Source organism: Caenorhabditis elegans, chromosome I (genome assembly GCF_000002985.6).
Source record: "Caenorhabditis elegans chromosome I".
NCBI lineage: Eukaryota > Metazoa > Nematoda > Chromadorea > Rhabditida > Rhabditidae > Caenorhabditis > Caenorhabditis elegans.
The window spans coordinates 11,517,481-11,539,774 of NC_003279.8; the positions used below are offsets into that span (position 1 = coordinate 11,517,481).

Below are 22,294 nucleotides of genomic sequence, written 5' to 3' on the forward strand. Positions count from 1 at the left end.
TATTTTCGTCGAAAATCATGTTGTCGCCGAGTTGGTGTTTTATCGATTTTTTTCCACCGAAAATTTTCGATTTTCAGAGCAAAATATGCCGTTGGAAAGCGGAAAATTGATCAATGACTTGCGTGTTAGTGAATTGAAGGTAAGTGAATCATTTTTTCCACTGGAAATTCCCTATAAAATGCACTTTTTGCAGACAGAGCTCGAGAAGCGTGGTTTGAGTACTCAAGGAGTCAAGGTTGTGCTCACTGTTCGTTTGAATAAGGTAAAAATGTGTGATGTATTTATTTATCGTCGAATCTCCTGTCAAAATTGAAAAATTACAAAAAAAAACAATTTATTTGAAAAATGCAATAAAAGTCCACGTTGCTAGTTGCTACCAGTGTCCGATGGAGGGCAAAGCTGCAAAAAAATCGATATATAAATTCGGTTTCCCACCAATTGAAAGCGATACTTCTCGAATTTCCGGCCCAACTTTCCCGGAAAAAAGAAAAAGGGCTCCCCTCCCCCCATAAATTGTGCATTCTATTCACCACTTGTGTGATCAAATTAGCGTCTCAAAATGCATAGAAAAAGGGCGCTGGCTAATGAGATGAACGGAACTTGAAGAAGAATTGGCTGCTTTTTTTCCGGCGAAAATCCATTTCCAACGGCTCAGACATTTTCGAGCTCCCCTTGTGAGCACACACGTTCCGGTGGAAGAGCACGTAAAAGCGGGGGGAAAAGAAGATGAAGCCGCCCGTGATTTGATTTGAAGGGAAAATTGGAAGAAGAAGAAGAAGGAAAAAGCTTTTAAGCGGATAGAGACAAAGTTCCCTTTTGTTCACCTCACCAACTTCCGGGAAAAGTGGCGTTACTGGACGAATTGTGGGGGTTTCTACAAGCTAATGCAATGAAAATGACGAATTTTGAAGGAAAAATCAACTAATTTGATGTTAGCAGGGAAATTTTCCGACGTTTAGTGTTTTTTTTTTCACAAAAAAAATGATTTCCTAACATCAAATTAGACCAATTTCAATTCAAAATTCGATATTCTCAGCTCTAACTTTTTTCATCGTCAATTTCCTACCTTTGGCTGTCGATGGAAAACAAATTGAGAATGATGAATAAATTGCGAGTCATCTTTCGCCGCATGTTTTGGCATCTCGGACGGCGCAAATGTGTTGGAATGAATAAGTCGGTAGCCGGAAGACGCGAGTTGGTCGAACGCTTTCTCTAAGTTGCTGTGTTTTAGGAAGAATCTGGAAAGAGAGGATTGGGTTGAAGCTTTGAAATCTGGTTAACTTGTCATTTGGTAGTGCTGAAATACCAATCGTTCTGCTCAAATATTATGTTTCAAAAAGAGCTTATGAGCTCTTCTTGTGAAACTGTCGATTTCCGCTAGTGTACTCCCCCGTGTGGTGTGATCTACAAAAAATGCGGATATTTTTCCCCAAAAAAATTTCACGTCAGCACGCATTTTTTGTAGATCAAACGGAGACGGAACATTTTTTAATGGTTCAGAAATCAGCTATTATAGCTAGAAACTGTAAATTTCGCGTAAATCTACATGACGGGTTTTCAGTATTTCTGGCCGCGAAAAAGCCTGTCTCTACCTAGAAGTGTAGCGATCCATCTCGAAATCCGTGCCTCCTCCGTCTCTACACTCGTTCAACGAATCGCCGAACACTGCTCGGCACATGATTACTTTTCCGGATACGACGATTCGTAGAACCTGAAAATATCCTTTTTCTCGACGTCAAAAATGATGAGCATTTGTCTGTGTGTGTCTCTCTTCTCTTAACATACATATTCCCCTATTGCTGTATTCATAAGCAATAATAGGGGAAAATTGATGGGAGAAAACCGCAAGAGAAATGAACAGAAAAAAGGAAAAAAAAACGAGAGCAGGAAAAATGGGCTTGTTGTTGTTCCCTTTACTGGTTCGGGATTTGATGACGCGAAAGCTTTTCCTGTTGTTTTTTGAGCCATAAAATGGATATTGTGTACCTTTCGAAACGTGACTTCTGGATTGATACGTCCGGTTGAGAGAGCCGCATGACAAGAGATGCTAATGGTTGACGGGCAGGCGGCCTCCACAAATGAAATGAGCCCAAGACGTTTGGCCTGGAATAAAGAGCAGCGATTCTTGGTTTCGGTGCATTTCCTGCTTTATCGTGAACACACGTGATGCCAGGCTGTCCCATCACGGTTTGATCTACAAAAAATGCGGGAATTTGTTGTCCAAAAATATGTGGCATCAGCACGTTCTTAACCATACGAAATCAGTTGAGAATTCTGTGTCTCTTCTCCCGCATTTTTTGTAGATCTATGTAGATCAATCCCATATGAGACACTCTGACACCACGCGTGAACGTTCAATTTTCCCACGGCAAGATTATGCCAAGATCTTATTCTGCGTTCAAGGATGATCGAATTCACTACCAGAAAGCTTAATAGTGTGTTCCCCAAGTAAACGATAATTTTTTTTTGAAATTTTGTCCTAAAATATCCAAAATAGGAGTTTTGAGACAATTTTGAGCATTTTTGAGCATTCTAGCTCCCATTTTCGCCAATCAATCTGGTAATTGAGCTTAGGGGGAATTTTTATGCTGGGGAACGAAAAGCTAAATTATGCATTTCCACGGTGAAATGCTCATTATCCTAATTGAGCTCCATCTAGAAATGACAGAATTATGGGATTTTTTTAAATCTCGTATAGCTCTTTCTCATTTCGGAATCCATAAATCCAAAGCAGCCGAGCTCTTACAAAAAGCTTCCATTAACTGCTCGCGGAGCCCATAGACTCACCTCAACGGCCAATCGGGCCCACTGATCGAAAGATTCGGAGACGATAATGCTCATGTCACTGCGACGAAGCGCCTCGACGAGGATCCGCACAATCTTGTCATCTGAATCAGACGTTGCGTCGGGCGAAGTGGCGAGCAACGATTGTGGAGCACGTTGAAGTGTGGCACGAGTCGTTGAAATTGTTGCTCCGTGAGCACAAATAATTTGTGCAACTTGCATGTATGTGTGTGTGCGTTCACTTCTTCGTTTATCTCTAGTGTTTGTTAGCAGAAAGAAAGAAGAAGAATAGGAGGCAAAAGAGGACGTCAAAGACTCTTCAGAAGACTGAAGAAAACCCGCAAAACGGGAGAGGAGCCCCCCAAGAAGAAGGCCACGCCCAATTTTGTGCTCCATTTCTGTGTCTCTTCTCTCGTGTGCTCTCCCAGTTCTTTTTTTGAATGTTTGGGAGATGCGCGAAAAGTCGAGTGTTTACAGTGGGAATAATGATTGTGGAAAAATAAAGTTTTTCTCCATTTTCCGATATTGGTATTAGTTTCAGCTCCGCCGACGAGCTAAATAAATTTTGTTTGACTCAGCGCCTTGGGGGGCCCGCTTTTTGTTTTTGTTCCAGCAGCGGCACCAGAGCTCGCGTGAAGCTCCAGACTCGATGTCATTGGCACGTCTTCTTCTTCTTCTTTTTCTTTTTTTTCCCCTTTTTCACCCCGTCTCATCTAAAGTTTGTGTACATATATACACATACATAACACGGAGGAGAAATAGAGAAGGATGGCGGCGCAGTTGAGGAAAAATGATGAATTATACTGCTTCTTCTTCTTCTTTTGCCACCATTTTTGCAAAGGGTGTTCGGAGAGAGTTTACGGGATGAAGAGACGCAGGAAACTCGGAGTTTCTTAACATGGCGCTCTTCGTTCTTTTTTTTTTTTGGTGCTTTTGGTGAATGGGTGGGTGGCAATTTGTCAGCAGTCAGTCACTTTTGAAGTTTCCGGCGGCGAGATTTCTATCTTTGTTAGCTGCTGGGTTCCGGTTGTCTCGTTTGTCTCGCGGAGCCCGTTTTCCCATTACGGTTTGATCTACAAAAAATGCGCGGGAATTTTTGGCCCAGAAAATGTGACGTCATCGCGTTCTGAACAGTTTAGATTTATGCGTCTCTTCTCGCGCATTTTTTGTAGATCTACGTAGGTCAAGACGAAATGGGACACTCTGACACCACGTGTGAAATGAGAAGGCACGTGGATTCCAGGCTTTGTCGATTTACGCAGCTCTCGTGTACTCCTCCTGAGGAAGAGATATTTGAACGTTTTTGGCGAAAAATTGTTGATTTTTAATCATAATTCTGGTCATTTTACCCTTTAATTATAGGGTTTTAAGTGGAAATTGATTTTTTGTTCCACAGTAAATACATCGATTTTCACTTAATTTCCTACAGGATAAAATGACCATAATTATGATTGAAAATCGACCATTTTTCGCCAAAAACGTTCAAATAATCTCAAAAAAAAAATTTCTAAATTGACATACATAGCCTTCAAAATTTAATTTTTAAGCCTAAAACCGCATTTTTCAGGCTCTCCGAGATGAGGGACTCGATCCAGCAGATCACGTATTCGAGCATGCAGTGAGCCCGATGAAAAAGAGCACACGCCGGAGCAACGAAATGGCACGAGCAGCGGCTGCAGCAGCAGCAGAAAAAGTGGAAAAGGGTGCAGGAGACGAAGGAAATGATGAGAATGGTTGGTTTTTTAGGCTTTTTTTTTTCGTTGATTTTTTGGTGGTTTCTTCTATTGTTGGAATTAGATTTACTTGATTATTGGGGGGTCAGTTTCATCAGGAACAATCAATGGAGTTTTTTTTTGTCAGTTTTAGTCGAGGAGAAGGAAGAAGAAGAGGAGGAGGAGGATTCACACGATTTGCAAATTATTGAGGATCATGAGTTGGAGGTGCCAAGTGATGAGAAAGATGATACATTGGTGGAGGATGAAGAGTTTGAGGAAGCTGAGCAAGTTGAGCCGGAGCCTGAGGCCGTGGAGCCAGTTGTCGAGGAGAAGCCCGAGGAGAAGCTTGAGGAGAAGCCCGAGGAGAAGCTTGAGGAAAAGCCCGAGGAAAAGCCTGTTGAGCCAGAAGTCGTTACAGTTGAGGAGCCGGTGGCAGAGGTTATTGAGGTGGAAAAGGCAGTCGCGGAGCCTGTTGAGCTGAAAGAGAAGCCGGAAAAGGAGCCGGAGGTTGTTCTTGTCGAGGAGCCCGTGGAGCAGCTGGAAAATGAGCCCGAAGTGGTGCCAATGGAAGTTGAAGAAGCAAAGAAATCGGATGAGCAAGACGGTGAGGACGAGTTTGAGGAGGATGATTCATCGTCGGATATTGAGATTATTGAGCCAACTCTACAAGAATCGGAGCCGCTAGCGGAGGAGAAAGTGGAAAAAAAGGAGAAGAAGCCAGAAGAAATTCCACACAATTTGGAGCAAAATGAGCCAATTTCTATGGAAACTGAGGAGAAAGTTGAGGAAGAAGTGATCATTCTCAACTCATCGATCAATAATGTCAGTCAGGATGATGAGATTGTTTTGGACTATGAAGAGGATTTGCTCGAGGATCCACTGGATGAGCCCATTGAGCAAAAGGAGCCAAAAGCCGCTGAGCCAACACCGAAACAATTGCAAAAAGTGGAGGCATCAACTCCACAGGCAACACCATCAAAAGCAGCTTCTTCATCTGCCGGCAGTGGAAAATCGATGCTCTTTGGAGATGACGTCAAGAAGACGTCGATATGGATTCGTGGAATGACTCCGGCGACGAAGGCTTCAAGTGTCAAGGTAATCGCCTCGCGAAACTGTTGAGCTTTTTTTTGAGAGGAATAGCGTTAAAAAACTGAGCCAAATTTGGAGCATTTTGAGCAGAATTTGGCTCAAAACTGCTGAACATTTTGGTTTTAGACGGTGAAAATTGAAGAATTTAGATTTTTCTAGCAAAATTGAGCCAAAAGAGCATCCCCTGCTCACCCCAATTACCGCCTAAATTCGCCCCAAGATTTTGAGCATTTCGGAAAGAGCTGCGAATTTTAGTGACCACTGAAACTTTTTCCCCAAAAAAAGCGCCCTGAAGCGGAATTTGGAGCATTTTTGTGCTCCAAGTTTCGTTAAAATTCGCTCAAATTTGCACGGTTGCCAATATCAACTTGATAGTCGCAGAATTTGAGCAAAAATGCTCCAAAAACGGATCGAGGCTCTACGTGGAGCACAACACTCTGCACTACAACTGAAAATTTGAGAATTTGGCTCAAAATGTGCTCGAAATTTGCTCGGCTGAAACTTGTGCTGCGAATTTAAAAGAAATTTCAAGTTTAAGCCAGATTTGGAGCATTTTGAGCTCCAACATGCTTCAAAATCGCCGAAAATCGCTGAAAACGGATCGAAGCCGCCAAGGATCATCCCGAAATGACGACATTCGGAGCTCATAGAATTTTGAAAATTTAGAAATTGAGCACACTTTTTCTGATCTCCGCAACCCGGGCTCGAAAATCAATGAAAATCCGCAAAACTCTCGTTTTTTTTCCAGCAACTCGCGAGCCAATACGGAAAAGTGATCCAATCGAAGATTTTCAATTCAAAGGCTGCCGACGCGAATGGAGACGTCAAAAATTGCTTTGCACTCATCCAATTTGCTGACGTCACTGCGATGGAGCTGGCGATGACGTCACTTCATCAGAAAAACTATCAAGGACGTGTGCTTCGAGTTGAGAAGGTAGCGGTTTTTTTTACTTTAAAAAATTGATTTTTCTGCTTTTCTGAGCCAAATTTTATCATTTTTCAGGTCTCCGAGTCTCATCTTACTTCATCGGCTGAGAAACTGGCTCGGGAGAAGCATGTTGCTGAGGCGGCGAGCACAATGAGCACTTCCCCGGCACCGACGCCAACCCCGGAGCCTGTTGTCACTACTACGACCACAACGTCAGCTGCTCCAAAACGAAAAGAACCAATTCATGCTCCAGAATCGTCGTCGTCTGAAGGACAACGAGCCAAACGTCGTGCGATAGAGGCGCCGGTTCGAAGCAGAAGTAGAAGCCGTGGCGGCGGCGGTGAGCCGAGAAGCAGCCGAAAGCCGATAACTTTTGATCGGGAAGAGGAGTCGAATCGAGATTCTCGTCGAACAATTGCGGCGGCACCACCGGCGAGAACGTCGAGAATGGCGAGATCTCCGTTGAGAGCTCCGTTGAGAGCCGCGAGGGGATCTGAGAGCTCGAGAAGTTCGACCAGAGGTGGTGGTGGTGGTGGAGAATCGTTGACCATCTCGTCCAGAGTTGATACTAGGTACATTCGGTTCAAGCTAAACAAAAAGAGCTTTTTTGGAGCAGTTTTGAGCAATTTTGACGAATTTTGAGCTTTTTCAAGCAAATTTAAAGCAATTTTGAGTTTTTAAAGTTATTTTGAGCCATTTTAGGGTTTTTAAACCAATTTTGGCCCATATTAGGGATGTTTTAAGCAATTTTGAACCATTTTAATGCCATTTTCCGCTAATCCTCCAATCTCCCAATTTTTCAGCGGCTGCCGTGGTGGAGCAATCAAGCGATCCGTTGAACGTTCGGTTCCCAACAACATTAGCACTTCGGAGCTCCGTCGTAAGCATCATCAAATCCATGTGACTGTTCAACAAGATGCTCCACGAGCATCGTATCAAACGGAGCAATACGCCAGAGAGCGTTCCTCTTCTACTACTACTTCTTCGAGAAGACGTCAAGTATCACCGGATCGTTCGGAACAGCGTCGTCATCGAGATGAGCCGCCGCCGCGTCGAGCTCCACAGGAGCAACCATCTCGACGTCGTGGAGCTTCTCCTCCGGAGCCACCTCGTCGTCAGGAAGGAGCAAGAAGATCGGAAGAGCCGGAGAGAAGACGTCTATTTGATGAGCGTGAACAATTGGCTCACATAATGGCAGCAAAGGACATGTATGCGGAACAGCAGAAGATCAGAGCCGAAAAAGCACTTATAGCTTTTCAAATGCAACAATTGGAAAAGAAGAAGCTTGAAGCGGAGCTCCAAATAGCTCAAAAAGCTCTGCTCATGCAACAGGCTGCACTTGGCGGTGGCGGAGCACTAGTCGTCGACGGTGGAGCTCTTGTCGCTGGCGGTGGAGCCGTAGGATATCATCACCAGGAGCATCGTTCGAGTTATGGTGGTGGTGGAAGCAGCAGCAATGGCGGCAGCAGCAACAGACGTCGCCAAACTCGGAGATCACCATCACCACCGCAACAGCATCACAGTAGTTCGAGAAGACAGCGAAGAGATAGCGGCGGAGCAGGTGAGCCCGGGAGCCGGGAAGCAATTTTGGATGGAAATCTCACCTTTGGCCAATTTTCCAGCACATTTTCAGCTTTAATCGGCTGAAAATGTTCGAAATTGAGCCTCAAGGTGACATTTTCAGTGAAATTTTGCTAGTTTTTAGATAATTTTAGACAAAAATCTCTAATTTTCAGGCCGTTATCGCCAGTCTACTTCCTCGTCGAACTCTAATCGCAATAGCAACAGCGGCGGTCGTAACCTTGTAGTCACTGCCACCACCACCAACAACACCAACGCCACCAATGCTGGAAGATCTTATGGGATTCAATCGGTGCCAGACGCTAGCTCGTACTCTACCAACAACTATCAACAACGATCGTCGGCCGCTTCTGCCTATGATCTACAGATTACTGCAACTATGCCACAAGCTGGAGCCGCCAATTCTGGAGCAGCATATCATCAGCCGTATGGAAATGTTTATCAGCATAATACTGGTGAGCGTTTTTTTTTCTAGGCGAAAATTGATGGATTATTGATTTTTCGTCAGAGTTATCGATTTTCTGATAAAAAAAAATCAATTTTTCACTAAATTATCGATTATATGACGAATTTATTGATTTTTGAGGAAATTCTCGATTTTGACGAAATTATCGATTTTTGACGAAAATTTCGATTTTTTCATGAATTTATCGTATTCATCTCCTTTAAACTAAATTTTTGACCATCTTTTGTGACAATATCGATTTTCAATACAAATTTCCTCCTAATTTACAATTTTTCAGCCGCCTATCCAGTGTGGGGAGGACTTGATGCTCAAGGACACATGGCAATGGACACTAATTGGTCTCAAAATGCTGCAACTCCATCGACATCTACATCTTCTGGTGGTGGTGGTGGACAACAATGGCAACAGCAATCTTATGGAAGTAATCAACATCAGCATCATCAGAACAATAACTCGTCTCAACCATCTTCATCGAATCGACGCGGCAATGATTATGGAAATTATCGCGGAAATTATTGATTTTTTTATTCTATTGATTTTTTTGTTCTTTTTTTCGTTCCTCTTACCCAACTTCCCCCCCCCCCCCCCCTGAAAATCCCGGCTTCCCTGTATCTCTATGATATTTTTTCTGTTGAAAAATATACCAAATTCCCCCTCATTTCCACACTTAAAATAAGAATCTTAAAATGTTTTTTTTTTGTAATTTCTAGCTCTGTCCCCATTAGAATCTCGTGTTCCCCCATTTTTTTTTGCAATTTAAGCAATTTAAATTTAAATCCCCCCCCCCCCCCCCCCCCCACCTCTGATGCTTTATTTGTCTTTTGTTCGTCCCTCTCCTATCCGCATAACTTTTTATTCAAAAAATTGATGAATAAATCGAAAAAATGGTTTATTTGTCGATGAAAAAATTCAAAAAATATATAAATATTTAGTTTCGTATATTCGTATATGGGACTAGAGATTTTGTGTGTCTTTTTGGATAAAAAAATTCGAAATGGTAAAAATCAACAAAAAATCGATAAATCAATAAAAATCAATCATTCTCCTCATCATCGGAATCATATACAACAGACACCACCAGGGATTCCATTGCTTTTCCTAAATCATCACAAGCTGTCATTAGATTTTGCATTTGTCCGACACTGCTGCCACGTGGCCCACCACCGGCTCCGCCAGCTTCATCCGATGAGTCTTCAGCTCCGCCGCCGGCCGCTTCTGCCTGCTCCTGATGACGACTACTCACAATAAGACCACGATCCAGTGTGCTCGCGGAGCCCGAACGAGCACGTTCGGGGCTCCATGGTTGATGATGACTTCCGCGGAGCAACGAGTTGGTTGAGAGGGGAGCTTGTTGCTTTTGCTGAAACAGGAAAAATCAAAAAAAAAAGATAATTATAGCGGAAAATCGATTTTTTATCGATTTTTTACGGGAATTTTCAGTTATATTAAGAAGATTTAATGAAGAACTCGTTTTTGGCGCAAAAATCGAAAAAATCGATGAGATCGGTTTTTCGATTTTTTATTGACCGGCGGACTATGTGGAAAAATGCGCCGGCGCAAGCGTATACAATTTGCGCCGGCAGAAAGTTTTCACACGTTCAAAAAAGCGAAAAATTGATAAAGTATCGATTTTTCTAATATAAAATGATTTTTTCTTAAAATTTCCATCTTTCCGCTGCGAAAAAATGTTGAAAATCGAAAAAATCAATAAATTTTCGATTATACCGGTAGAAAATTGAATAAATCGATAATTTATCGATTTTTAAAAGGCATGTATGAAAAAATGCTTCTGATTTATTGATTTTATCTTCACAACAATTTCAATTGTTTGAAAATATTAAGCATGTTATGCTCCGCCCCTTTCGGAGTAAACATCAATAACTCATCGATTTTTTCTTTAGATTTTCTGGAGAATTGATGTTTTCCCTTTCAATATCAATAGTTTTTGTTATTTTCCGAAAGAAATTTTTAGAAAAAGTGTGCTCTGTTAGCGGCGGGACCAAAAATCGATAATTTATCGTTTTTTTTTCAATATTGTTCGATATTGACAGAACATAGGCATTATAAAGGTCATTCGATAGGTAAACTCAATGACAAAAACATCAAAACTCACCGCATCTATAACTTTCTTCAACCTTTGCAGCTGCATCTCGAGCTGCTCATTTTGCTGCTCTAGAATTCGAGAGCGATGCTCCAAACGTTGCTTGTGGAGGCGTAGGGCTTTCGCCTCGTCCATTACCTGACAAATTTATTTTTAAAAAATTATTATTCATTAGACTCTTAAAAAATTATAAATTTTCAGATTTTTGAAAAAAAAATTTAAAAAAATTGGAAATTTTTTTTTCGCAAAAAATTTTTTCCCTAAAAATTTTTCACAACAAACATGATTATGAATATTGTAAACTTACGTCATTCTGGCTCTGTGTGCTCTTCAATGACACTACACTTCTACCATTTCTCAATGGTAACGTTCCTCCCCGACTCTCACTCTGATGTCGTTCCTGATGACGTTTTGAGCTTCTAAAAATGTTTTTTATTGATTTTTTTGGAAGGCAATATTACTTTCTAAGTAATTATATTATTTTTGTAAAAGTCTGAAAAATGTACAGAAAATGTAGCAGGAAATACGGAAAAATTTGCAGAATTTAGGATATTTGGGTGAAGTTTGCTTTAGAGCACAGTTGCTACATGAAGGAACTTTGAAAAATTTTGGGTTTTATGTAGAAATTTAAGAGCAAGTGTTTCAAAAATATTAGCTTTTGAGTTTTGGGAAAAATCTTGAAAATTGACAAAGTTACGGCGTTTTGAAATTTTTTAGTTTTTAGAAAAATTGTTTAGAAAAAAAAATTCCAAAATTTTTAAATTTGTTTTTCAATTTTCTTCCAGGCCTTAAACTTCTAAAACCGTACCTATCAATTTCCATAGTACTAGCTGCACCTCGTTTCCACTCGAGCTCCTTTCTCAGCTGCTTATTCTCGAATTGCAGACGGTGAAGCATCTGGTCCATTTCATCCCGTTGCAGTTGTTCTACCTGAAAATTTTGTCAGTTTTAAAAGGGAAAGATATATTGAAGCTGGGGTAAACTTTGAATCTGATATTTTGAAACAAAAATTGCGAAAAATTATTTTTTAAAAATTTTAGAATTTTTCTCCGTAAAATTTTTTTTTTCAAAAAATTGGTATTTTTCAAAATCTCAAATTTTTGTCAATTTTCAAGTTTATTTGAAACTTCAAAAACTATCAGATTTTACATTTTCCCGCGCTAAATTTGAATATATTTTCAATTAAAAAAAAAATTTCCACGCGGTAGTAAACGCGCTCCAATGAGAAACCCTTTAAATTGCCATTTTCATTTGTTTTTCAGTGGTTGTTGGAAGGAATATTACTTTTAAAAATTTGATTTTTAAGTGGCAATAGTCTAATAAGCAATAACATTATGTATTTGAGTATTTGGAGAAAAAATGATTTGTTGTAAAAAAAATGAGTTTCCCTAAAAACTCTACCGTAGTCTACCGTACCCAGTGTCTCTTGCATTTGCACTGCTCACATTTGATATATCGCTCTATTGGGTCATCATCAGATACAGATTTTCCAGATATTTTCAGCAATTTTAGCAGGCTACACATTTTATTCTCGAAAAAAAAATTTCAAAAAATTTTAAAATTTTTTTTTCCTCAAAATTTAAAATATTTAATTTTTAAAGCTAAAATATGCTGAAAAATCAAAAAATTAACCAAAAATATCGAGAAAAGTCACAGAGAAAACAGTATTAAGATCACTTTTTGGGGAGGGTGTGGTGGTCAAGAAGAAGAAGAAGGGATGGGAGAAAAACGGTTTTCTCTGGCCCTCTGCGTCTCTTCTATTTCTCACTTTTTGCCATTTTTCTCACATTCCCCCCACTTTTCTTTCCATTTTCTAACGGTCTCGGCAAGGTGACAAAACGCATGTGGAGGCGCAGAGAAATCTGTAGCCTGAAACCCCCAAACTAGTTTCTATAAGGTTGAAACCCAAATTTTCGACTTCTCCAGAGCTAGAGCTTTCACTTAAGTATAATCATGACTAGATTCGGAAGATTTTAAAATTTAGGTCTGCCATGCGCCTTTAAACTACAGTAACCTCTGCGATTTTCGCGTCAGGACCTTGAGAACTCTTGGCCTAGTGGCTAACAGACATGCCTAGCAATTTCAACACCGGGGTTCGAGCCCCCACGCTGGTGGAAATTTTTCTTCTTTTTTCCTCACCTGATTAATAATCTGAAGGGGTGATTGCACGGGCTCCATGTGCTCGGCGCCTCCACCGTGCTCTGCCGAGAGCTTTGCAAGATGTGCAGTCATTTGAGAGGTGTCTGCGTTCATTTGCTCCGTGGCCTGGTTGGTGACCTTTGCCGGGGGACATGTAAGAGGGATGCCTTCTTCGGCCACCTGGAATCGGAAAATTAAGTAGATTTTTGAGTTCAAGCTCTTAGAGCAGAGCGGGGGAAAGAGCTAGAAAAAAGTTGCCAACTAAAAAAATGCAAAAAAATATGTGCAGATTATTTTGATTGTTAAAAATTTTCTGATATCTCTAATGTCTGTGGAGATATAGTACGAAGTAAATTGACAACATTTTTTGCTCATCGATTTTGTTATGCTCAACCTAGCGTAACTTTTGAACGGAGCAAGATATAAAAAAGTTGTCAACTAACAGAACGTGCAAAAATATTTTTTAATCATTTTGTTAGTTGACAGCTTTTTGATATCTTGACTCACAACTGAGATACAGGACTTTTAGCTTTAGCTACCTCCCTTTATTTTTTCAACCGGCTTCAAGAAATTCAAACTTTTATAACTTTTTTACGGTAAACGTTATCAAAAAATTTTCAACTATTGAAATGTGCACAAATATGTAACAAATATTTTTGAGTTAACAAAATTTTGATATCTCCAATTTCTCCAGACTTACATCAATCGGCAAATACCCCTTCTGCCGTTTCGACGCCCGGAACTTATTCCGAATCATTTTCGCGAAATCCCTTGCGTCATCGGATGACGTAGTTTTTTCACAGTACTCCTGCATTGGATGATTTGTTCGATGACTTTTTGCAGTTCTCTGACTGAAGAAACAATTCTGGCAGAGGTCACAGTTGAAGCAGGTGAGGCATCGGTAACGGATGCCGATGATTGGGAACATTTTGCACACGTTGCATTTGGACTAAAATTGTTTTAGTTTTTAAATAAAACATGAAACTGGTTGTTTTGCAATTAAAATTATTTTTACAGAATATCAAAATATCGAATTTAAGCCAAGTTATGGGTCTTCAAAGTTGATGGCCTAGAAATCCAAGTTTAAAAATTTCTAGGCCACCAAGAGTTAAGTAGCCAAAACAAGTGCAAAATTTCTAGACAATGTTATTGGTCTTTAAACCAGTGAAAACGATCAAAGTTGGTGGTCTAGAAATCCAAATTTAAAAATTTCTAGGCCAGAAAAAATTAAAAAACCAAAAAATTTGCAGAATCTCAAGATCATGTTTTTGGTTCTTGAAACAGTTTAACATATTGATTTTGGGCCAAGTTACGGATATTTGAAGTTTGTGGCCTAGAAATTTCCTAGGCCAACAACTGAAACTGGGCATAACTTGGCTGAAAATTGGAATTTTTTTGTGATTCCAAAAGTGACAGCACTACGTTGCAATTTTGCATCATTTTAGGTTATTTAACTTTATGTGGCCTAGAAATTGCAAATTTGGATTTCTAGGCCATCAACTTAAACCGGCATAACTAGGCTCAAAATCAATATTTTTCAGTTTTCTCAAAACTCCTAGAACTGCTTTAAAATTATCTATCATTATGCCTCTCTTTGGCCTAGAAATTGCAAATTTTGATTTCTAGGACACCGGCTCAAAATCGATATTTCTCAGCGATAAGGCTTACCGCATGCTTTGTGCTTTCGGAGATGACTAATCGATGCATGACAGCTAGCCAGACTATTGATTGAGGTTCCTGAAAAACAAAAATTTGAAAGGAAAAACTTTTGAAAAAATCACCTTCTTGACCCAATCGATAAAAGCGCCTTCCGATATTGTTGGCGCCAATCGTACAGTTTCGAAGCACGATCGGACCGATGGCTCCACATTGGTACCTCCAAATGCGGCGGATTCACCGACCAAACGAGGAATCTGAGAGTCAAAAAAATCGATAATTCACCAAAAATCGATTTTTTTTAAAAACCAAAATGAATTGTTACCTAAAAATAAATCAATAAAACACTTACGTGGATAAGATCATATAAAAGCAATGCAATTTGTTTTTGGGTCGCATGACCGTCCTGGGAAACTAATTTGAAAAGATCTGGAAATTAAAAACCGATTTCAAGGTACAGGGAGTCAGAAAAAAAGCGTACATCTATATTTTTCCTCTAATGGAATGTTCGAGAATACGATCATGGCAATTTTAAAGGAGAGAACACGCATTATTCCGTCGCGGGATCTGCAAAAATATGTTAGTTAGTTTTAAAAAAAAATCGATAATTTTGTCGAAAGGCGGAATTTTTATCGGAAATCCATAAATTTGCCGGAAATATATGATTTTCTGGAAAATCGATAATTTCTCATAAAGTCGATAAATTTCACAAAAATCGATAATTTTGATGAAAACCAATAATTTTCACAAAAATCGATAATTTTCACAAAAATCAATAATTTTCACAAAAATCAATAATTTTCACAAAAATCGATAATTTTCACAAAAATCAATAATTTTCACAAAAATCCATCATTTTGACGAAAATCAATAATTTTCACAAAAATCAATAATTTTCACAAAAATCCATCATTTTGACGAAAATCAATAATTTTGACGAAAATCAATAATTTTCACAAAACTCGATAATTTTCACAAAAATCAATAATTTTCACAAAAATCCATCATTTTGACGAAAATCAATAATTTTGACGAAAATCCATCATTTTGACGCAAATCAATAATTTTCACAAAAATCGATAATTTTCACAAAAATCAATAATTTTCACAAAAATCAATAATTTTCACAAAAGTCAATAATTTTCACAAAAATCGATAATATTGATGAAATCCAATAATTTTCACAAAAATCGATAATTTTGACGAAAATCGATAATTTTCCGAATTTTTTTTTAATCTATAAATTTCAAGAAAATCTATCATAATTTTTTTAAAATTTTTTCCTTCACGTTCAAAAATTATCAAATTGTAAAAATCGATAACTCACTGATCAAAAAGGTTCAACAAGAAATTAATGCAAATATCGACAGCCAACGAGACACTTTGCACTTGATTTGGATATTTTGCATGAAGAGCTTCATACATCGGCAGCAGAGCACAAACCATACCCTCCAGTCCCGGACATTCTTCAGCTGAAAGTCCTTTCAGTCGAACAAACGCCTTTTCCAAAAGTGTTAGGTCGACTAGATCGAGACAGAGCCGTTTTTGAAGGGCTCGGAGCTTCATGGCGGTACGGTAGGCGAGGAATTTGACGCGGTTGAATTGTGAGAGCTCTTTTACGATTTCCACCCATACTGGATGCTCCCATTGTGTTTTTTCACTGGTTTGTCTGGAATTTGTTCACATTCGGTTATTTTTCCAAAAAATAAATTTCTGGAAAATCGATAATTTCCCGAAAAACCGATAATTTTCCGAAAAATCGATAATTTCCGGAAAAAAAGTCGATAATTTCCCGAAAAATCGATAATTTCCAAAAAAATCGATACTTCTCCGAAAAATCGATAATTTCCCGAAAAATCGATAATTTCTCGAAAAATCGATAATTTCCAAAAAAATCGATACTTCTCCGAAAAATCGATAATTTCCCGAAAAATCGATAATTTCCCGAAAAATCGATAATTTTCCGAAAAATCATTAATTTTCAGAAAAATCAATAATTTTCCGAAAAATCGAAACTTTTCCGAAAAATCGATATTTTCCCGAAAAATCGATAATTTCCGGAAAAAAAGTCGATAATTTCCCGAAAAATCGATAATTTCCAGAAAAATCGATACTTCTCCGAAAAATCGATGATTCCGATTTTTTCAATTTTCAACGAAATTAAACCCCAAACCTCAAAGAGCACAACTTACTCAATATAATAGGGTAACAGGTTGGATTTACTGATAGCTCGTTGCCATGGCAAGGTGACTGATTGGTTTAGGAAATGTTCAGAAGTTGGTCCAAAATCCGATGCGGCGTTTCTGACCGCCGCCTGCCGGATTCGAATCGCACGTTTTAGGGTTGAATATCTGAAACGTAGTGTATTATTGATTTTTTTCAAAAATAATCAAGTTTTGCAAATATATATATCCATTTTTCCAACAGTACCTACCTCTTATTAACATGCTCAATTTGTCCCTTTGCGTGCTCATCAAGCTTCAAATCCTCAGCCAACAACCTTGCCGCCGCATCATTTACATCATCGACAAAAAGCCGAACTTCATCGATTCTCTTAGAAATTTGATCAGTTTCTTCGCGCGCAATTTTCAAATCTTCCAAATGAATCTTCTCGACAGCCTTCATCGTTTCAATCTCATTTTCCGATGACGTCAGATGAAGTTGGCACTCTGCCAAGTTTCTCTCGAGCTCCTGGAGCCGCTGCATTGCATGCTGAACGAGCTTATCCCATGATTCTACTTCGATGCCGAGCTCTGCCCAGTTTTTCTTGAGCCTCTCGCAATTTGCATTGATCTCGAGGCCACGACGACGTTGCTCCAAGTTGGCGAGCTCTGGAAATTTGATTTTTTTTTTGGAAGTTTTTGAAATTGGAAAAGTTTAAACTATCGTAACTTCGTCAGTTCTTGATAATTTATGTAAACTTTGCATTTAAAACGTAGATAATTTTGTGAAAATTCAGAAAAATTAGAAAAAAATTAGTCTAAAAATCTAATATTATTTTTTTTGACAATTTTTGAATTTCTTCAAGTTTTTCAAATCGCCGTAACTTTGCCAGTTATTGATATTTTTGTAAGTTTTACTTTTGAAATGAAGATAATTTTGTGAAAATTTAGAAAAATGTTAAGTTATTGTAAAAAATATTAAAAAAATCTAAAAAAAATTGTCTAAAAATCTATATTATTTTTTTTGAAGTTTTTTGAAAATTTGAAAATTTTTCAAATCGCCGTAAGTTTGTCAGTTCTTGATATTTTCTGTAAATGTTAAATTTAAACTGCAGACAATTTTGTTACCATTTAGAAAAATGTAAAGTTATTGGAAATTTTTTTTGAAAAGTGAAAAAAAAACATTTGTCTCTAATATTATTTTTTTGATATTTTTCAGTTTTTGATATTTTCTGCAGACTTAAAATTTGAAATGTAGATAATTTAGTGAAAATTTGAAAATTTGTATTTTTGTTTGATATAATGTTTTCAACCATTGAACGAAATTCGTTTGAAAATTTGAAAATAGAAAATAATTAGATGTTTTTTTGGATTTTTCAAATTGCCGTAACTATGTCAGTTTTTGATATTTTTTGCAGATTTTACATTTAAAATGTAGATCCTATTTTGATTTATTATAAACTGCTAGGATTTTTTGTAAAAACTTACAAAAAAATAAAATTAAAAACTTTTGAAAATTGGAAAACAATTTTCAAGTTAATTTCCTACCTTTCAGAGCCTCCTCCATAGTTGACAATAGAAATACCATTTTCAAAAAAAAAAAAAAAAAAGATTCTTCAAAATTTTCTGGTTCCAAAATAATAACGCAATTGAACATATGTAAGATTTGAATATTTCAAAAAATTTCCAACAAGAAACAAAACCCGCATAAAGTGTAATAGGAACATGTGCTCAATGAGCCCTGGGACCCCGATTTTTTTCGATTTTGTGAAATCTTACAAAAAAAACTTGAAATTAAAGTCATAAGAAATTATTGAATTCCAACCAAACAAAATATTGAAAAAATTTCAAAAATTTTTTTTTTAGAATTTATTTTTATTGCACATTTTTCAAATCTTTCTAACTTTCTCAATTTTTGAGATTTTTGGAAGTTTTTTGATCAAAAATGTGCAGAATTTTCTAAATTTTGTAAAAAAAAATACCGGACTTACTAAAAAAATTAATGAGACCTCACTAAAATTTCAAATTAAAACTTAAAAAAAAAACCTAAACTCTTACCCTCCTTCTCATAATCATCATCCAGGACATGTGGGCTATGAAGTTTCGGTCTCAAGTCATGTTGCATCAGGAAACTATGAGCTTCTTCTACAGTACTCTTATAATTTGCAGTTTTTGATTCAATTTCCCTTTGCAGTCCTTTCACAAATGAGGCTTGCTGCATAACTGCAGAAAGGCTTCCACCAGTCGGTTGCTCATCCATTATTGCTTGTTTTTTGGCTTCAACCCACGATAAGAGGTCAGCTAGACCGTCAGAAAGCTTCTCCCATTCTTGTTCGGCTTTTTCGAGACGTTCTCTGAAAAATAATTTTTTTTTGGAAATTTTCTTTAAAAAAAAAGTTTTTTTTCAAAATTTAAAAATTTCCAAAATATTTTTCTGTAGCCAGATTTAAATGCTTTAATTTCATAAATTTTGAATCTTACGCGCCAAGACCTTTCATTTGACACCCATCATGCCCATGGGTCCCACCACGAAAACTACAGTACCCCCAGGGTTTCGCGGTGGGACCCAAAGTTGGCGGAACCTGGGCATGATGGGTGTTAAATGAAAGGTCTTGGCTTGCTGATGATGAATTTTATAGTTTAAAAAATGTAGGTAGAATGTGATTAAAAAAAAAAACGAACCCAATCTCATTAGTAGTCTTCCTCAGCGCTGTCCATCTTCTTGTGGTCTCACCAACTCTTTTCAAAAGCTCAACTTTTTCATTTCCAGATTCCAAACTTTCAGCCAACATTTTTCCCATTTTCTCGACACTTTTCATCACATCCTCATGAGCATTCAGCTCCGCATTCAAAGTTTTAAAGCTTTGCGTCCAATTTTTCCGCTTCGAAGTGTCTTTAATAGCTTGATGATTAGATGTGTCCGCTGAGAGTTTTGAGCAATTGTCTTCTTGCCGTGAAAGCCACTTTTCAAATTCTGAAAGTGCAGAGTGGAAGTCCCGGCGGGAGCGGAGTGAAGCTTCGAGTACGGCTCGGCGGATACGAATGCTAAAATGTGTGGAATTTTATTTGGAAAAAATGGAGAGCTATGCTTAAAGATTATTTCATTTTACAGAACTGAAAAATATCAATTTTGAGCCAAGTTATGAGCATTAGAAGTTGGTGGCCTAGAAACCCAAATTTTTGGATTTGTAGGCCATCAAAAATTAGATGGGTCAAAATTGTTTCAAATTGAATTACAAACAAATAGGATTTTATAAAATTGAAAACTAACAATTTTCAAAAAAGTTATGAGCATTAGAAGTTGGGGGCCTAGAAAACCAAATCTTTGGACTTCAAGGCCAACAAAAATTAAATGGCTCAAAAATTTTTAAAATTGGGTGAAAAATAAATTGAATTTTATAAAATTGAAAAATGTCGATTTTCAAAAAAGTTATGAGCATTTGAAGTTGGTGGTCTAGAAACCCAAATTTTTGGATTTGTAGGCCATCAAAAATTAAACTCGAAATTTTTAAAAATTTTTTAAACAAATTGACAGGTTTTTACAGAATTGAAAAATATCGATTTTGAGGCAAGTTATGAGTGTTTAAAGTTGGTGGCCTAGAAACTCAAAAAATCAAATTTCTAGGCCATCAAAAATTAAATAGGACAAAATGGTTCAAAATTTTGAAACAAATCGTTTGGCGCTATTGCAGATTGCAAATTTTCAATTTCAAAAAAGTTATAATCATTTGAAAATCGCTTACTTATCATTAAACTTCGTCCAGCTCATATTAAGCCTGCTGAGCAAATGACTCAAATTATGAGCTTCATCCTTTGTGTAGGTGTCCACAATCTTGTTCGCCTGGGAATTAATCTCCGCCATTTTGTCCTTTCTCTCCGTTAACTGCTCAACAACTCGTTCCAAAACCTGCAACTCCTGCCGAACAACCTCTTCGCTGAGCTCTTCAACTCTTCGCTCTCCGATGACGTCACTTGCACTTTTAAGCCAGAGCTCCATTTCGTTTCGAGATGCCTCGTTTTGTCGCGCGATATCTGATATTTGATTGAGGATCAGACAACGCTTCTCGCAATTTTCGATGGTTCGGCGCATTTCTGTCAGCTGAAAGTCAGAAGATCACATTTTGTAGAGCGTATCTCGGCCCGGTTTGAAGATTAAAAAAAAATTTAAAAAATTTAAACTACACAATTATAGAAAAATGAATGATAAACATTTTGCTAGTTGATGGTTTTTTGACAAAACCAAAACCAAACGAGATATTTGCTGGAGAAGTGGCTTCAAGTCGATGCACCATGTTAATCAACTAGCTTTACACCCAATACCTCGGTCCGTTCGAAAAATATCAAAAAGTTTTCAACTACAAAATTATAGAAAAATAAATTTTGAATAATTTCTTAATTGACAAATTTGTGATATGTCTGAAAATGACAGAGATATGGCCTGCCAAAAAGAAGTAGACAATTTTTGAATAAATCAAAAAAACCCACCAACTGCGCGGCTTGCTGCCTAACTTGTCGATTGGGGCTCGCATCATGGGCACCTGTGACATGAACACTTCTCAACCGAATCTCATCGATAATCCCCTGAATACTCTGCCACAGCTCTCGAGCCGGCTGCCATTGTGCCAGATCTACAGTAATCGAGGCATCCCGTTCTACATCATGAAGCCAGTGCCTTGTGTGTGTCAGCTGAACCGCTACTGGGTCAAGGACCCCACTAGAACCTGTTGATCCTAGGCTGGAAACTCCACGTGGCAATGTTGACGAAGACTCTCGTGAGTAGATCTTCTGATCTTCCTCCGATTGCTCATCATCTCCGTTTAAGGTGTGAGCATCGTCAGATTCACCACCAGCGGATGGGGTTTTGTTAGAAGAGCTTGAGGAGCTTTGCTTAGTGTGCACTGAAGTCATCTCGACAACCTGAAAACAGTAAAGATGACAAGGGATTCTACAGAAGTGGCAAACTTACAGTACTCCTGGATTCCGTAGTGTCACCGCCTGAATCATTCATCTCATCGATCAGGTAGGTAGGTATGTCATGACAGTCGGCTATCGTGGTGGCTGTCTCGGTGAGCACTTGGACCACTCTCTGAAGTAAAGTGGTTAGGGTAGAAGCTAAAATGTGCTTGAGTTTGAGAGAGAGAGAAGTTGGAGATCTTTGGATGGAGTTTGGTGTACTGTATTTCCAAAACTAGATGAGCCATGAAAAAGTGTTCAACTGACAAAATATTAATTTTATTAAATTGAACATTTTTTCAAGACAACCTTTTGACAACTTTTTCATAACTCTTTTAGTTTCAGAGATAATGGAGCTTAAACAGAGCTTCTGTCATGGATCTTGCTGGGAGACGGCTTGGGATACTATCTGGAGCTTGAAGCATTTTATCTCATAAACTAAAAAAGCTATGAAAAAGTGCTCAACTGACAAAATGTAGATAAATTGAAGGCAAACATTTTGTCAGTTTACTAATTTTTGATAGCTTAGCTTTTTTAATTTCAAAGATATACGAGCTCAAACAGATCTTCTGTCATAGATCTAGCTGGGAGACGGCTTGGGATACTTCCTGGAACTTAAAGCTTTTTATCTCTAAAACTAATTGAGCTATGAAAAAGTGCTCAATTATCAAAATTTTTAACTTAGTCTATTAAACAATTCGTCCGTTGACAACTTTTTAA

General features: G+C 38.0%; 3 protein-coding genes and 4 non-coding genes across 19 annotated transcripts in view; 4 read left to right on the forward strand and 3 right to left on the reverse strand.

Annotated features, from left to right (window-relative positions):
* Positions 1–77: 77 nt before the first annotated feature.
* On the forward strand, positions 78–9,317 carry phm-2 (Pharyngeal muscle protein 2; the record flags this gene model as incomplete). Of its 3 annotated transcripts, NM_001026269.4 has the most annotated exons (9): positions 78–139; positions 194–262; positions 4,352–4,517; positions 4,645–5,594; positions 6,337–6,522; positions 6,592–7,088; positions 7,320–8,077; positions 8,253–8,552; positions 8,841–9,149. In NM_001026269.4, 9 exons carry the CDS (start codon positions 86–88, stop codon positions 9,080–9,082), a joined length of 3,222 nt encoding a protein of 1,073 aa, NP_001021440.2. The 3 variants fall into 3 exon arrangements, with proteins under 3 accessions (NP_001021440.2, NP_001379397.1, NP_001251667.1); NM_001264738.3 differs by lacking the exons at positions 78–139; positions 194–262 and having other exon boundaries at positions 4,442–4,517; positions 8,841–9,082; NM_001392949.1 differs by lacking the exons at positions 78–139; positions 194–262; positions 4,645–5,594 and having other exon boundaries at positions 8,841–9,317.
* On the reverse strand, positions 268–3,135 carry F32B4.5 (KCTD8/12/16 H1 domain-containing protein; the record flags this gene model as incomplete). 2 transcript variants are annotated; one of them, NM_001375224.1, is made up of 5 exons in its annotated part: positions 268–399; positions 1,067–1,238; positions 1,593–1,711; positions 1,987–2,103; positions 2,788–3,135. In NM_001375224.1, 5 exons carry the CDS (start codon positions 3,004–3,006, stop codon positions 367–369), a joined length of 660 nt encoding a protein of 219 aa, NP_001361860.1. The 2 variants fall into 2 exon arrangements, with proteins under 2 accessions (NP_001361860.1, NP_001251666.1); NM_001264737.3 differs by lacking the exons at positions 1,987–2,103; positions 2,788–3,135 and having other exon boundaries at positions 367–399; positions 1,593–1,678.
* F32B4.12 lies at positions 2,494–2,622 on the reverse strand. The gene has a single exon (NR_101625.1). It is a non-coding gene; the product is annotated as a small nucleolar RNA F32B4.12 (small nucleolar RNA).
* A 120-nt stretch (positions 9,318–9,437) lies between the features above and the next one.
* The window catches only part of dys-1, a gene marked incomplete at both ends in the record, with an annotated part of 30,934 nt that continues 18,077 nt past the window's right edge, over positions 9,438–22,294 (reverse strand). For 5 of the 10 annotated variants that reach the window (NM_001306314.3, NM_001306310.3, NM_001392950.1 and 2 more), the window contains 18 exons: positions 9,597–9,923; positions 10,677–10,802; positions 10,972–11,083; positions 11,473–11,594; positions 12,804–12,983; positions 13,504–13,752; positions 14,472–14,540; positions 14,585–14,716; positions 14,812–14,888; positions 14,941–15,026; positions 15,787–16,128; positions 16,652–16,810; positions 16,894–17,290; positions 18,680–18,975; positions 19,304–19,666; positions 20,365–20,720; positions 21,107–21,538; positions 21,588–21,707. In NM_001306314.3, the coding sequence (NP_001293243.1) occupies positions 9,597–9,923; positions 10,677–10,802; positions 10,972–11,083; positions 11,473–11,594; positions 12,804–12,983; positions 13,504–13,752; positions 14,472–14,540; positions 14,585–14,716; positions 14,812–14,888; positions 14,941–15,026; positions 15,787–16,128; positions 16,652–16,810; positions 16,894–17,290; positions 18,680–18,975; positions 19,304–19,666; positions 20,365–20,720; positions 21,107–21,538; positions 21,588–21,707 (3,945 nt within the window). Of the gene's footprint in view, positions 9,924–10,676; positions 10,803–10,971; positions 11,084–11,472; positions 11,595–12,080; positions 12,345–12,803; positions 12,984–13,503; positions 13,753–14,471; positions 14,541–14,584; positions 14,717–14,811; positions 14,889–14,940; positions 15,027–15,786; positions 16,129–16,651; positions 16,811–16,893; positions 17,291–18,679; positions 18,976–19,303; positions 19,667–20,364; positions 20,721–21,106; positions 21,539–21,587; positions 21,708–22,294 lie in introns of those variants that run through there. The other 5 variants (NM_060545.7, NM_001306313.4, NM_060546.8 and 2 more) reach the window with 5 other exon arrangements.
* Positions 19,737–19,821, forward strand: F32B4.11. The gene has a single exon (NR_050579.1). It is a non-coding gene; the product is annotated as an Unclassified non-coding RNA F32B4.11 (non-coding RNA).
* F32B4.9 lies at positions 20,049–20,111 on the forward strand. Its single transcript, NR_050580.1, has one exon. It is a non-coding gene; the product is annotated as an Unclassified non-coding RNA F32B4.9 (non-coding RNA).
* F32B4.10 lies at positions 22,023–22,097 on the forward strand. Its single transcript, NR_050581.1, has one exon. It is a non-coding gene; the product is annotated as an Unclassified non-coding RNA F32B4.10 (non-coding RNA).